This window comes from Netta rufina (assembly GCF_964035555.1).
Source record: "Netta rufina genome assembly, chromosome: 4".
NCBI classification, from domain to species: domain Eukaryota; kingdom Metazoa; phylum Chordata; class Aves; order Anseriformes; family Anatidae; genus Netta; species Netta rufina.
Genome location: NC_140127.1, coordinates 50669748 through 50685961, shown reverse-complemented (window position 1 = coordinate 50685961; position 16214 = coordinate 50669748). Strand labels below are relative to the sequence as shown.

Sequence of the window (16214 nt, the reverse complement as noted above, 5' to 3'; positions counted from 1 at the left end):
GACAGGACCCAAGGGAACAGCACTGAAGCACTCAAAAGACAGGTCCCCATCGCATTGCCGTGATCCACTGCAAGGGGCAAAAGGAATCCTTCTCATTGCCCCTGCAATGCCATGCAGCTCCTCTGTTGTGTGATTATTCAAAGTCCCACATAAACTTATTTGTTCTCAAACCCCGACCACTAGGGGATCTTTCCAGCATTCCCTCCACTCAGTAGGATATTGTTTCAAGATCCCATTTTAGATCACAGATGTCCTGAGATAAGCTCCAGAAACACACCTAACACATTTCAACCATTAACAGGCACTCAGTCTAGACTACAGCTAGTCTGAGTATGGCTGCCTTGAAATTTACAGAGAAAAAAGAATTAATATAGAATAAACTCCTGCATTCATGCTTTATGACAGATTTTGGAAAGCCAAACAGAGCAGCAGTCTCCCTTTTATACAGACATTTCTGACTTTCTCATGGCTTATGACAAAGTTAAAATTATTTTCAACAGATAGTGCAGCAAACCATCAAGTAGTGAAAAAGGATTCTCAAGTCCCATGGAAAATCCTCATTTAGTGCTTCAAAGGAGCCAGGTAACTTTGTTACGACTGTGTTTGATGTAACTCTGTATAAAAAGATACCTTTTAGTATGTGTCTATGGGGAGATTTTTTTTTTTTTTTTTGAAGTGCTATCTATTCCAGCAGCACCAATTATACTTGAACACTATTAAAATATGTTAATCCTGATTAGAAGATTTTAAACTCTTTCAAAACAGCAATGCCAAAGTACAAGTTGAGCTGAGAGATCATATTTTTTAGAAACTAAGGACTAAAAAAAGGAGGAAAAGAAAGACATGTTCAATATAGAAGACCTGAAAGCCAACTGAAAATACTCATTATGCCTGTAATAAGCTAAGAGCAAATTATTTATTTTCACAAACTTATACTGTCATGGTTTTGAGAAGCAGCTGTGAGGGTAAAACGCTCCTGTCACAGTCTTACAGGAAGCATGTTGTGCTCCTTCCCAAGTAACAAATTTTCACAGAACACTAGATTTTGTGTCACTAACTCTGTATTTCAATATGCCTGCATTTTCCTAATATCATGGTATATTTCAACCACAAGAGCATTACCAATATCTGTCTTTCTGCAGAAATAAATCTGTGTGACATTGTAGGAGTCTCACAAACAGGGAATACGTATTCCCAGGTCACTGAGCACAGGGCTGCCTAGCGCACAGATGAAAGGGGTAGAATTGGAAAGGGATAAATGTTATCTCTGCTGAGCTGCTGTGCAGGGAAATGGAACAGCACCAGCAAAGGCACCAAGTGCCTGCTGGACTCCAGTTATCCAGCATGTCATATTGCCTGTGAGAAGCAGGGGTACACAAGGCCGTAGGTTCACCCTGTCTTTTAAAAAACACAAGATAAAAGACTTTGGCTGAAAAAGATCAACTCCAAACGTGTTGTGACCGACTGCATATGCCACTCCTGGTACTTCAGGAGACCACTCCAATGACAGGTATCACAAAGCAGAGGGACAGACAGATGTGTAACTACGACTCCAGCCCTCACAAATCGGCGAAGTATGCGCATCACCCTGCCATGTAATTCCCTTTGGATGCACCGACACTCTTTTGTGTCACCTCTCGTGTCACCTTAGCATCACCGTGAGCTCTCCACACAACTGCCCTCCCCACTCCCTCTCGCTGCGGCTGCCCACGCAGACCCCCTCGCCCACCTCCCCTTCCCCCGGGGGTGTGCGACCACGCGTGGCGGCCGCTCGGGGACCCCCGCCGGCCTCACTGCTCCCCGGCGAGCACCCAGCCCCGCCGAGCCGGCGGCCCCCATGACGGGCAGCGGGGCGGCGGGGGGCTGCGCGCATGCGTTGGGCCGGCGGGACTCGGTGCTCCGCTCCGCTCCGCTCCGCTCCAACTTGCAGCCCGCGGCTCGGCCCCCGGCGAGGCGGCGGTGGCAGGGGAGCTGCCGGGACCGGGATGAGGGCGGCGAGGTGGGGCGGCCCGCTGGCCCTGCGGATGCTGCTGGTGCTGCTGGTGCTGGCCGTGGCGTGCGCGGCGCGCAGGTGAGCGGCGGAGGGGAGCGGGCGCAGGGGCCGCCGGCCCCCTCCCTTAACCCGGCTGTGCTCCTTCCCGCAGCGCCGACGAGCCCAGCAACATGTCCTACGTGAAGGAGACGGTGGACGGGCTGCTGCACGGCTACGACATCCGCCTCAGGCCCGACTTCGGAGGTGAGCCGCCCGCGCTCCCCGCGCCCCGGCCCCGCTGCCCGGGCTCCCCCCCCCCTTCCCCCGTCTAAGCCCGGCTCCCGCATCCCCTTCCCTCCCTTCTCCCTTCCCCGCAGGGCCACCCGTCGGTGTGGGCATGCGGATAGAGATCGCCAGCATCGACGTGGTGTCCGAAGTCAACATGGTGAGTGAGCCAAGGGCGACCGCTCGCCCCCGGGTCGGCACCTGCCTGCACAGGGCGCTGTGCCCGAGGGAGAGCAAATCCTGCAAAGCAGCCGGGCACGTCGGGTGCAAAAAAAAGTTGTCTGTGCTCTTGGCATAACATTCACGTGTAGCGCTCCAGAAGTGCTCGCTGCCTTGCTCAGCATGCCTGCTACAGGTTTGAGGTTCTGGGCTTTGCTTGCAGTGTTTTGCTCTTTACAGTGTCAGCAGCTGTCATTGGAAACCTTGGGTTTGCCTTAGCTGTAGCAGCACATGACAGATTTGCTTGATTTTTTGTCTTAATGTCAAATGATTTAAAGTTAGACACCTCGTATTGCAAGCTAACGGCATTGAATAAAAGCGTCAAAAAGAAAAGAATGTGCAGCTTCTACAAATCACTCATTCCTGTAGAAGAAAAAATCATTGTAGATTAAATACATAAGGATGTTCCCGATCCAGTTATCAAAATTAGAAAAGTCCCCTAGCTACAGGTGGGAAACGTATGGCATTTGATTTCAGTTCTGCCGCTGAAAGGAGCATTGCTAGACATGCAGGCTTGAAGAACAAAAAATATGTGTGTACACTGCTTGCCTCGTTTGACAGTCTTTTCCCAGAAGAAACTGAAAAATCAGGTACAACTTTGAACATTTTTCAGAATCATGCTGGATTAGCATGCACCCCAGGCATTTTGCTCTCACTGTCTTTTCTTGTACTGGGTCTCATGAAATTCTAAGATGCATTCTTTACATAGGGGAATGCTTATTTGGCTAAAAGAAGCTTAAAACCTTGCATTTCCATACTGTTCAGCAGTTTATTTCACTTTAAAAAAAAAAAAAAAATTATTTGTCCATTCAAAGTAATTTCCTTGTGATTTTTTTTTCCCTTGTATATTAGAGTTAATAGTTGTCATTGAAAACTGATGAAGAGAGTTTGTTTTCCTCTTTATATTTACTTTTTTTCTGTTGTTTGCTCTACAAGCACAGTTCCTATTTGCATGTAAATGCTATATTTGTTAAGATTGCACCTAAGAGAGTTGGGAGGAAAGGATATTTGTCTCTTTGCATGTAGCATACCAGTCTCAAGTTTCAGCTCCTGTAGTTCCTGTTACTGCTTTGTACTTTAAGGGAGTACACGATAGGGACTGTGCAGATAAGGCAGACAAAACAGAACATAAGTCTTCTCCATATCAAAACAGTCAAAGAATAAAACATCTCCAAAATGTTTCTACCACCCTGAAGGTGGTAGAAACTTCTACTGCTTTCTACAAAGCAGTGTGCCCTGAGAAAGCCAAACACTGCAAACACCATCACCAAAATACCTGTTCTGAAAGGTCCAACATATATCTCATGAAGTGTTAACACCTGAAGTCCTGTTAATTCAAAGGGGAGTGGATGTGACAGTTTCCAGTGGAAATGCCAAGGGGTATGAATTGCATTGGATTTCATTGTGGTTTGCATTGCATTGCATTGCAATGGCTTGCAGCATTTCTGCTTAGCTCTGACAGAACCAACATGCAACTTCCTGCATCCTTCCAATTCTTGCACAGCCCATGGGAATGCGTAATTTGAACTTTCTAGTTTCTATTCAAGTGAATTTGCATGCTAGATGGATTTTTGGCAACTCACCATTGTGCAAGGGGAAGCAGCTTGACAAAACTGGTCAAAAAAGTGACAAGATGTTTTAATTTCTTAAAATTAACAATGCATCTTCACAGTAAGCAACCAGGTATAATTCCCAGGTATAGCCAAAAACTGGTACCTTAAGGCAAAATATGGGGAAAAAACAGTCCCCGTTTGGAATCATTCTGAAAGGGCTCTCCCATATCACCTGTACTACATTCATACCACGTCTACAGTGTTCTTTGTCACAAGGTCTTTGTTGCTTTGTCAGAGACCATTGTATAGTCTTTTTTTTGGACAATGATCAGTAACCTCATCCATCATTGAAGAAATTAGGGGATTGCTGTCAGCTTAAGAGAAACATTCCTGCCTAGTGACATAATGCCTTATTCTAGTATTTTATTTTTTTTTCTGAGAAAAAGAGCTTTGAAGTGTTGCAGCAACCTGTGAATCCTTTAGCTTTTCATCTTTCCTTTTAAACTCGTGTCTTGTAGATTTTTTTTCCTCTCCTTAGTAAGAGGAGGAAGAGATACCATTCTATTCAGTCAGTCTCACCTAGGAGGAGTGGAGGCAGTTCTCTCATCCCTTGGCTCTCCTCAAGAATGTGAAACCTTATTTCCAGAATGGCAGAAGCAGCTATTCCAAATCATGGTACCCACTGGTGAGGTTAAACTTTCTATTTCAGTTTTAGTGCTTAAATAAGAGTAAAGTTCTTTTTGTTTGTTTGTTTGTTTTGTTTTGTTTATATCTCTGTACTCCATCAGCATGTTAGATGAGAATTTGTCCCGGCTGTAGGCTGTCCACCAAGTTAACAGGCAGATTTGTATGTCTGAGTAAATCCAGTCATCAGGGAAAAAAGTTGAAATATTAACAACAGAACAACTGTGAATTCTGTGAAAACCATCTGTAATAACTGTCTGATCAAGCAGCTTGTTTAGTTGTAATGGCTTCTTCAAATATGCTAAGTTATTATGAATATACTCAATTAATTGCAAAAAAATCACAAAACGTTGAAGTCAACCATTCTTGCTATTTCCCCTAGGTATTCAGGCTTCATCTGTTCAGCTTTTTAAACTACATTGTTTTATGCCTGTTTGGTAGTTCAACAATACTGTACTGAGCTGCCATAGCAACTTTTACATAAAGATTAATTGAAGCAGTCATCCTCATGACACCTGTGTTTGGCATTGGATCCATTGTCGTATATTGATTTTTGCGGGTAATGAGCTGAAGAGCTTGTCATACATTGAACAAGCAGAAGTAGAATTTCAACGTTGTAATGACCGTTGCCCTGTTCTAATCATACCTTCTTCCTAATACACCATAAGTTTTAATCTGTTTCCATCAGATTTTCACATCCATGCTACAGTAATTGGAATTTACAAAGCATTCACTTCCAAAGGTACAAGGTGACTCTTCTGCTTTGTCTCAGTTAATGACTGTTCAGCTAATTTTCATCCATGACAGAGTTCCTTTAGAAGTATATTAGACATTTACATGAATATAAAGAGTTCATTAAGAACCATACTATGACTAAATCTATTAAGTTTCTGTGACGTGAATTGTCTGCTTTACTGTGATACCTTTACCTGATTAACAGAAGGTGCTGATTGTACATCAAGAATGAACATTGATAGTATGATTCATGGTAGTTACCTTCAAGCTTCAGAGCAAGCAAGCATATGACATATTGCTATATCTACAAGGAAACAGTTGAGAAGTAACTGGACTCTTAAAAAAAAAAAAAAAAGTGCACATGCAATACATGACAATTTTCTCTCTGTTTTTCCTCCTGAGCAGTTAGTCAAACCTTTATAGTAGAGAAAAAGTAGCGGTTATGTGCTGTAAAGCTTTGAAAACCAATGCACACATTAAAGAACCTTTTATAGAGCAGTTGAGAGAGATACAAAAAATTGGCCCATTAATTCATTTTGGGGAACTCAGTTCCTGAAGTGCCATACTGGTTTTACACTGATGATATGGATTTCATTTATGTGATACCAGATTGCAGGTTTTATGTCCCAGCAAGAAAAGAGAGAAGAAAGTTTAATAGTTCTTTGGCAGTAAAGGTATAATTCTTTAGCATCTCCACAACCAAAGTCTGTTTTATTGTTTTTCTCCCAAACAAGTCACAAATCTTGCAGAGAAGTAGGATCTCATTTTTGCTTACTGTTCAGAAATCACTGTCGTCTTCCCAGGGTTTCTCCTTAAGAAGCCTACCTCTTATGCTGTCAACATCCCAACTTGTTGGAAAACATTCTTGGCCCAGAAAGAATTTAGTTTAGCTTAAACCACTCATATTTGTACCCTTTGGGAAAATGGTAGATAAATAAGCCAACTATGTAGATTTTTTTTAATCCATTTCATGCTATACCTCCCTTTCATATTCTGTCTCTTTATCTTTTCTGCCTTTATGGTTATACATAAAAAATAGACCTAGAAATAGACATTATCTTCTGGTGCATTTTTGACACCTTGGCTTATGCTCAATGATAATGTCATGCAGTTTTGGCACAGAGTAGACCCCTATGCTGTGTGTGATCCCTCACATTGTCATTTCTGCATGACTGTGGTGGGTTTGGAGGACAAAGTGTCTCCCACAGCATTAACACTCCGCAGCCCATGTAACCAGACATCATTTTCTACCATACTTATTTCACTTTTCCTGGAAGCAATGTAATGCTTCTCTTTTTTCCTGCAGCCTTTAGGGCTGCTCTCAGGCCTCCTACTGAAACACTAGCTTACATTAGAAATGAAATCCAAGAGAAGTTCACCCTCCATCATACCAGGAGGTTATAGATACATTACCTTGGAGGCTTACAAACAGTTTGCTGTCTGAAGAAGTTTTTTCATAGTCCTTTTGCATCACGCATTGCCACTATAGCAGCAAATGCATTATGGCACATTTACAACAAAATGCACAACAGCTCCCAGAAAGATATTCATTAATATCCAGCACAACCGTTTATACAGTGGACAATTTTCAAGGTAATTCCATCTTTTTTACTGTATGTTTTCAGACACAATTATGTATTTCACCATGTTACCATATTGTAATAAATACTCAGTGTTATTTTGTTGAGGATAAATTAATGTTTTGTATTAGTAAAGAGAGGAATCAAGGTATTCAAGTGAAATATACAGTAGCTTTGTGCCCACAGCCCAGGGCATGATTTTAGCCCTCCCAGAGCTGTTGGTCTCAGGCCCTGCAATGCTGCGATTTAAAGCCTCAATCTGGATAAGGTTTAGAACCACTGGAAGTGTACCTGTTACACCTGACTGGCCAGCACTCATGCATTAGACCCCAACTTTAGGAACAATAGAGAGACTTACATGTATGGGTGCAGGCTATCTTAAGGCACTTTTTGCGGGTTAAGCTGTGTTTACAGACTTCATCAGAGTTTCACGCATCATCTTGTCCCTCGGTTGACTGGCTGGGTTAAGTGTCTGGGAAAGCAGCATGTTGGCTGTTGTGAATGTTAGTATAGGAAATCAGATCTCTTGTGGAGAGTTTAGGACCCAAATTAGCATCACGAACCCCATTTCCATAGCTCTTTGCATCACAGCAGCCAAGTCTCCTTTATTTGAATCTTAAGTCTGGTACCTGGAGAACTAGAAAGTCAAATTCCTTCAGCTCACCCCATAAGGCAACAGAAGTGATCAGGGCAGACAAAATGACAATAAATGCAGTTCCTTAGTCTAAATACATTTGCCTGAAGATCCTCACAGAGGTTAAACTGATTTTGAAAATTGTCATAAAACTCAACAATTCTTAATGAAAATTAGCCTAGCGGTAGTGCAGAAGAAGAAGGGAGAAGTACTTTTCTGTTATATAGCAACTCTCTTGAAAAGCATGAAGGACATACAGAGGACTTGAAATGAATATTAATAGAAACATTCAGCAACTGATTTTATTTTTTCCAGCAAATAAAGAAAAACCAATCAAGTAATAATACATAAAGGTCAGATCATTTCATCACTGTCTGTTCTGAGCAGGAGTAATTATATTAACAGTGAAACATGGAATGAATGTAGAAATAGGCAGCTTGAGGTTAAGTAGCTGGGTCATGTTATTGGATGTTTTGCTGGGTTATTTTTCATCTGAATACAGGAATAAGTGGTCCTTCAACAAAATTAACAAGTAGACAGAACGGATAAAGTGATAACTTAAATGTTGTTTCATGAGACCCAGAAAAGATAAATCTTCATTTTTTTTTGAAAATAAAACTCAACTGAGACCAGCTTCAATCAAGTATTCCAAGCTCTCTTTTTAGCCTGACAGGCATAATACTTCACAAGTTCCTTTATTTCAAGGTTTAAACAAACTAGCTATTAATATCCTTCATAGAAAAGAAATTATTCTTTTATTATTAGATGGACAACTCTCCCATCTCCCTCAATTGTTTCTCTCTCTGGCCACTGTAGGTGGCTTACCCTTACTTCCTAGCATTTCTCAAGGGCTGATAAGCTCAGTTCTGACCCTCGTACATCATCTTTTAGCCCTGATTTTAAACCTGATGCCACAGGGCATCCTGACACATCTGTAGTTCAGCTAAATGATATAACTCATGTGGAGCCTGCATTTGTGAAGACAAAAGAGAAGATGGTCACACTTCCCATTTGTTTAAAACATATTTCAAGAATACAGCCATATAACACAAATTTTTAACATTTGTTGGTAAGGTGCTTCTTTCCTTCTTTCTCCCAAGCCTGGAGTAAAAAATAAAATAAAATAAAACAAAAAATAAGTCTGAAATACAGTGCTATTACTGTGATGAACTGTCAGAAATACCTGGAAGGGAAAGGACCATATGATTTCTTAAGCATTCCACCAAACACTTATCCTGCCAGGTTTGTTTCCTGAAATCTACAGTTAATCCTATCACAATCGGACCTGCAATGAGATGTGACTTCCAGATACATGGATGAAAAAATCCAGGGTCTTGCCGAGCATGCCCTGTTTTGTGCATCTGCATCAAACAATGTGCCTATGCTGTGACCACTGAAAACTTCCAGACTGGGTGGCTGTTAGCCTGTACAAAATCCACAGTTCGGTAGCACAAACATTTTGAGAACATTCAGGGTCCCAAATGATCCTTTAGTAACAGAATGGTCAACAATTCACACAAAGGACCCATTCCCCAAAATTATCCTTTTCCCAAAAAGAGAAAAATACCTCTATAAAACACAGAGTTTTTCCAGGAACCTGAAAAATGTTTCTTTTTCTGTGGGTGGGTGTGGTTGTGTAGGCAGGTAGGTAGGACAGGGCAGGGGCCTTAATTAAAAGTTTGTATTTTTATTTTCCCCATTTTCATTGCCTTTTTATTTCTGAATCTGGAAAGGTGAGAATATCAGGAACTCCCACAGTGAAGATTTGTCTTCACAAGGAGATTTAAGGGACGCTTTTCAAATGGCTGCAAAACTTAGTGATTTTTTTTATCAGCTTTATTTTGTACTTTATGCCTGAAGAGTTTTTTGTACTTCTTCTAAGCTGTTTTCATAAATTCCCTTCCAACTAGCAGTTCAGGAAAGACCTGGAGCTAAAACCATGCACCCAGAAGAAGGAACAGTCACACCACCAGTTCTCCCAGAGGTGTGAAAAGATCCTCACCCTCAGGTAGCACCAAAAGACTTGCTCCTTTTCTCAGGATGCCAAGTAGTCTGAGACAACAGCTGAAACTGTTAAATCAAACCCAGGGATTTCCATCATTCATCAGCATCCCCAGCTGCTGTGTTTTGTGGGGTGCTGTATTCCAAACAGCAGCTGCTGAGAAGAGTTCTTTGTGATGTCTTATTCCCCATATCTACATAATCTGTATTTTAAAACATCAATGAAGCCTGAGAAACTAACTATAAGGGCATCTCTCAGGTGGTGAAAGAGTCCAAGATAACTTTCAGAAAGATTTTGTACTTTAATGCTCTTTAAGACTCCTTTTTTTCTTCAAGAGAAATAATTATGAATCTAAAGGTATGCACCTTTGTGATTGTAGAATTCCTTTTCCCTCACATGAAATACTGCCTGTAATGCTGGCAGCGCTCCAGAAAGTGTATTATAATTAAATTACTTCTACCCCAAAGGCAAGACTGCTGCAAATATTTTCACAAGGAAATCTGTAGTAGTAGTCTGAATAATCTAGTGGAATAACACCAGATTTTAACAGCAGTTTGTTTCAACCTTTCTCTAAGCACTAGCTCTGTATTAAGATTTACATGGGCTGGAGAAGGTGGATATGATTTTTTTTGTGTATCAAGCTTGACAATGTCCTTTCAAGAGTAAAAGGCTGGGTTTGGCCAAAGCAGTGTCACACTAATTTGCTCCATCTTCTGCTGGGGCAAATCCTTGATTGCTTGTGTTATGTCATGGACAGGTAACAAGTAATATAAGAGACACAAAGGCATCTTCTAGAAAGTTGTATTATCACACAGGCATCCACCTCATAGCAAGAGTGAGTTGTAAGGTTTTAAATACTGTAGATTGCATAGTTTCAAAGCGAAGATTAATGGTTTCAGACTGCCAAACTTAATTAAAGGTTGGAATAAATGTTCTCCATTAAGATTCATCAATCCATTTGGCTGAGATTGAAGAATTTCACTTGTATCTTTTTAAATTGTCTATAGAAAAAAATGAAGAGATAGCAAAGTTAAAACTGCTGAAACAGATACATGGTGTCTAAATATTGTTCAGGATCTTAATTATATTAAAAGAGTAGTGCAGTTAATTTCCCATCATAATTTTATGCTGAAGAACCTCTTAATTGCAGCTGTAGTAAAATGAGTACCAGTCAGCTGCAGGTAGATGCATTCATGCTTGTGTGTCTCAGGAGCTTTTGGGCAGCACCAGTCCCCACAAGCACTGAGGACTCTGGTCCCATCCAAGGGGGCCAGATGCTGATGGCCTCACTGGTTTTAAGGAGTACACTCATGGATGAAATGTCTCACACCAGTAAAATCAAGTTCGTGTTAGTTTTACAAACTCAACAGTTTGTTCAGCAGTTTGTAAGAGCAATCCAACTTTCCAGTTTATGGCAGTTTTAAACCTTTGTTTCACTACAATTTTCTGTGTAATTACTCTTCAGCATGAGCAAATAACCAAGCCTGTAATGATACCCCTTCCTCTGTGTTCTTCCATGCTGATTTATCCTCTCTTTGACCAATTTGTTTGTAAAATATTCACTCTGAATACCAATACACTGGTCAAGGAGAGGACATAGGCGAGCTTCAAAGACTTCATAAATGTATTGCACTTCACAGACAGTGTGCAGCTTTGTTACTGGCTTCCTATGACGGCAACAAAACATGGGATTAGCAGCCACCTGTAAATTATGGATTTATTTTATCTACTGTGCCAGGTCTGACTAGGAAAAAAAAAAAAAAAAAAAAAAAAAAAAAAGAGTAAGCTGCAAAACATCAATAACACACTGGGAATCAAATCTGCAATGACAGACTTCACAGCTCGTTAAATGCTGTGTGGATTCCTGCACTAATAGGAAGCAAATACAGTGTCATTGTGGTATCAATTGAAAATGAATCCTGCATAGAAATCTTTTCAGTTTTCACTGTCAAGAGAAATGGCTTTGTTTTCTAGAAGCTCCTGAGTAGCATGTATTACTGAGATCTCAAGGAATAACACATTCTTTCCTTTTAGCTACTCCTAGCAGAAATTCAGAGTAAGCACAAAGCAGATTATTACAATGACGAGCATAATTCAGAAAACACAATATAAATACAAACAGCAAAGTAGACACCATTTCGCTCAAAGCAATTTTCCCAGTTCTCACCAATACAACGTGGTCCGTCAGAGTTGCTCTCAGAGGAGACTTTTGCACCAGATCAAATTATCAGTTCATTGAGCCAATTTCAAATATGAAACTAAAAATTTTGCTTCATGCTGGAGTGTATCATCCTGATGGGCAAAATGGTCTGTATATTTTATCACGCCAATTCTGAAAACATAACACAAATCCTCCACTATTTCCCTCCCAGAACCTAATAAACCTCGTAAAAATAATAAATTTTACACTGTTCTACCGTTTAGCACCAGGGAAATAGCACTGCCAGAGACATAATAGGGTAATGTGGTCCATGTCCAACCACTGCCCTTCTGTGGGTTTGATCTATCATATAATCATAAGTTCATTAAGGCTGAAAAAGACCTCCAAGATCATCTAGTCCAGCCATCCTCCTGAATGCTCAATCTCTCACTGGAACAGGGATCCTTTGTAAGTAATACTGTTGTAGCTCCTAGGAGAGGGACCGCTAGGAGGAAATAGCAGTTCTGGGATGCACAGCATGAGTCAAGATTTCTCAAGAATAACATGATCCTGCTCCGTCATGGGCAGTGTTGGTCTCCAGCCATTTTGCAGTGTGACATGGGTACAGCATTGTTACACTTCCGACTATAAAACACTACTTATGGTTTTCTGTCTGTTTTTTGTTGTTCTTGTTGCTGTTGTTGTTGTTGTTGTTTTTGTTTTGTTTTGTGCCTTCACAGTTGCAGTAAGCATTCCAGGCTGTCAAAGAATAGATGATAAATAGGTTGTGAGTTACTTGTAAAGCGATTAATGTTATTTCTTCTACTCATCATCTACCTGAGAGCAGTAACAGTAAGTGCAGCACTGGCAAAGAGCAGCAGTGCAGCCAGCAATATCCTTGGTATTAGGTGTTCATTTCTCACATCTGCAGAATCCAAGAAGCCATAAGCAATTAAATGACAGGACAGCTCCAGAACACTACCTCCTCTCAGAACATAACATGGGACAAGGGGCCACCTAGGAATGACCTAGGAATGCTTCTCATTGAGTTGTCGAATATAAAAGATTGTTTTTTTTTTTTCCTCAAAACAATGAGAGAAGGAAAGAGAAAATAGGTACATATTTTTTATCTGTTCATGAGTCACTTTTTCTGTTTAGGTAATTTTTCTGCTTATAGCTATGCTCCTTCCACAGCAAGATAGCTATCAAGCTACTATCTTACTGGAAACAAATACATTTTTTGAAGATTAGATATTAATCTGCAGATGATTCAGACATGTATTGTTCAGGCAAGCTTATTACACGTGTTTAGTACAAGACCTGGTGGCTTCAATGCCTTTTGCACAGCTTGTGTTCTGAAATCCAGGCAACCCTGGCACTTCAGATCACAGACAACCATTGCAAGAGGAGCTGCTGACAACCTGTTGGTCCAGGGAACAACGTCAGCACCTGACCTGCAGGGGATGACTGCTGGCTCAGCAGGGACCCCGCTGATCTCATGGCAGCTCAGCTGTCATGACAGATGGACAGTTCTTTTCACTGTTACTTAAAACAGGAATATCATGGTTTAGGTTGGTTTGTGTAGGACTATATAGAGCCTCTTTCCTAAAAGAATACAGTGCACTCAGACATTTTATATAAATTTGTGGTTTGTTGTGTTTCCAAGGATATTTGTGGGACTAAAAGGGAAGTTGGACTAAAGCAGGCAGCTCTACATCCTCAGTTGTTGTTTGGTTGTTATGTTTCTTTTTTGTTGTTGTTGTTTTTTTTATTATTATTATTTTTTCTCATCCAAATGATTACAGTTATGGAGAGTTCATCACAATACTGTGGATAAGGATTAAAAAAAATACAGAGCTATGTACATAACTGAAAGCATTATGAATCCACAGAACTTAGAAGGATGCACAATTTTGCTCTTCTTATGTCCAAGCAAATGGCAAGTCAGTATTTCATATGCATTCCAGTTACAGAAGCAATCACCGTAACACTTCGCAACATTCAAGAACTTTGAAAAAGAACATGAGACAAACTTTTGGCAATAGTAAATCAATGTTGATTTGGAATTAATACACTTTGACTGAAATATTTTAATTCTAGTATTTAGCTATATCCATGTGCTCTTGGATGATCTTTTATAGACATTCCGTAGAAGAAAAAATGATGTATTTGAAACTTAAGTAGGGAAAAAGGAATTCTCAACTATTAGCTGTTCTTCCACTAAATATCAATTCCAATGGACTCTTCTGGAGTACATAGATTATAAAAGCACCCAGGCTACGTGGTCCTTAGGTTAATTTCCACTGAAATTGATGAGGATGTGTCAGTGATCAATCAAACCTATCTTAGGCTGATCATACATTTCTGCAGTAATTGCGTTTTCTTGCAAAATACCTAACATTCATAAGCTCAGAACAAACTGAACTGTCCTGAACACACATAGGCATCAAGGAAAACTTTTCAAAATGCTGAATTTCAATGCTAAAGCTGCTGAGAAGATCTAAATATCAAAATGCAAAACAAATGAAAATGAGGAAGTGAGAAAAAAAAAGAACCCTTTATCATTCTCTGTCATTTCAGTCTTGGCTTGCAGACAGCTTGGTCTTCCATGCAGCTTTTTTACAACTTCCCTGCTGCTATATTCATCCATCCTAACCTAACATTTAAATGTTGGTATAAGAAGTTATTCTGACAGTAATCTGAGATCTCAGTCTCCCTAGTCTACACTGAGTCAGCTCCAGTGAAAATAAAATGAATGTGAACAACCAACTATGCATGTTGGGCCATGTTGGAGCAAGTCCAGAGAAGGCCCATGAGGATGATCAGAGGTCTAGAACACATCTTCTGTGAAGAGAGGCTGAGAGAGCTGGAGTTTTTCAGCCTGGAGAAGAGAAGGTTCCAGGGAGACCTTATAACAGCCTTCCAGAGCCTCAAGGTTGCCTACAGGAAAGCTGGGGAGGGATTCGTGGTCAGGAGTGTAGTGATAGAACAAGGGGTAATGGTTTTAAACTAAAAGAGGGCAGATTTAGATTATATATAGAAAGAAATTCTTTACTCAGAAGGTGGTGAGGCACTGGCACAGGTTGCCCAGAGAAGCTATGGATGCCCCATTCCTGGAGGTATTCAAGGTCAGGTTGGATGGCACTTTGGGAAACCTGAGCAGTATTTGCAAGGGGGGTTGGAACTAGATGATCTTTAAGGCCCCTTCCAACAAAAACCATTCTACAATTCTATGATTCTTTTATTATTCACACCCACAACTACATTATCAGAATGATGTAAGCTTTAAAAGTCATGAGAATCTCTGGCATTATGTAAGCTTTAAAAGTCATAAGTGAGAATCTCTTCCATTCTCTGTATATATGTGTATTTTTTTATTTTATTTGTATATTTTTCTTTAAATAAATAAATTAGAGTAGGTCTACCATTTGGGGAATTACATGGATGTTAATTCTTCTGCGTCCCAGCAACTGTGACTGTCATTGTAACAGCGGAGCGAAGCTGTCAAGGAAGGTCACAGTTCCAGAAGAAAAGGCAGTCAGTAATTCAGCTAGCTTGGGACAGGCACAGAGAGCATTTTGGATGGCAGTGCAGAAACCTTACATTTTGGTCCGTATTCAGCAGGAGACCAGTGCCTGCAGTGGTCAAATATTGCATTATAGAAAAAAAGACAACCGGCTCAGTGGTGAGGCCCATAGTGGAACCATAGGGTCAATTTCTGTCCCTTACGCAAATATCAGGCATAGTAATTCCTCTGGCCCTCAGTCCCTCCTCTGTTGTCATTCCTGCCTCACGGGGATATTATGAGCATTAAACCCAGTGTATGAGCATTTATTTGGACAGTGGGCAAGCTTCTGCATACTCAGATGAAAAGAAAAGGCATACAGCCTGTAGCTAAAAAAGAACATATCCCCTGTGACCAGTGATTTCAACAGAGCATCATGGCTTATGACCCAGCTGGTCTGTTCCTACATCTCTAAAACGGTATTCTTGCGGTACTGACAGGAATTTATTTCTTACTTACCTAGTGAGAAATCCCAAGACAGCACAAGATGTTGCATGGTAATTACATTTTCCTCAGTGGAATTACTGAATGACATATTGTGATATATCAAGAGGCAACTGTGAATTTAACTTGAGTCAGCACAGTAGACTTTACCCAGTACAGTATGTTTCCAGATGAACATAGTGTGAGTGCAAGAATAAAGGGAAGTTACTGAATACCTCACAGAATCATGCATCCTCTGTCAGCATTAGCTTTCAAAACACGCCTGGGTCTGGGCTGCCTTGGGAACGCTTTGTGTATTCATTGTTTGTTTAGCTTACATATTCGCTTTAAGAACATATTGTTTGCAGTATGGATTCACAGGAGAAGGTAATAACAATACTAATTTGTAAGAAGAATCAGGC

At 40.6% G+C, this 16214-nt stretch overlaps 1 protein-coding gene across 1 annotated transcript in view; it reads left to right on the top strand.

The window, feature by feature from the left end:
• Positions 1 to 2045: 2045 nt before the first annotated feature.
• The window catches only part of GABRB1 (gamma-aminobutyric acid type A receptor subunit beta1), a gene marked incomplete at its 3' end in the record, with an annotated part of 124341 nt that continues 110172 nt past the window's right edge, over positions 2046 to 16214 (top strand). Inside the window, exons 1-3 of the mRNA XM_084285607.1 lie at positions 2046 to 2071; positions 2145 to 2236; positions 2350 to 2417. Coding sequence (XP_084141733.1) covers positions 2164 to 2236; positions 2350 to 2417 — 141 coding nt within the window. The 5' untranslated portion in view covers positions 2046 to 2071; positions 2145 to 2163. The remainder of the gene's footprint in view (positions 2072 to 2144; positions 2237 to 2349; positions 2418 to 16214) is intronic.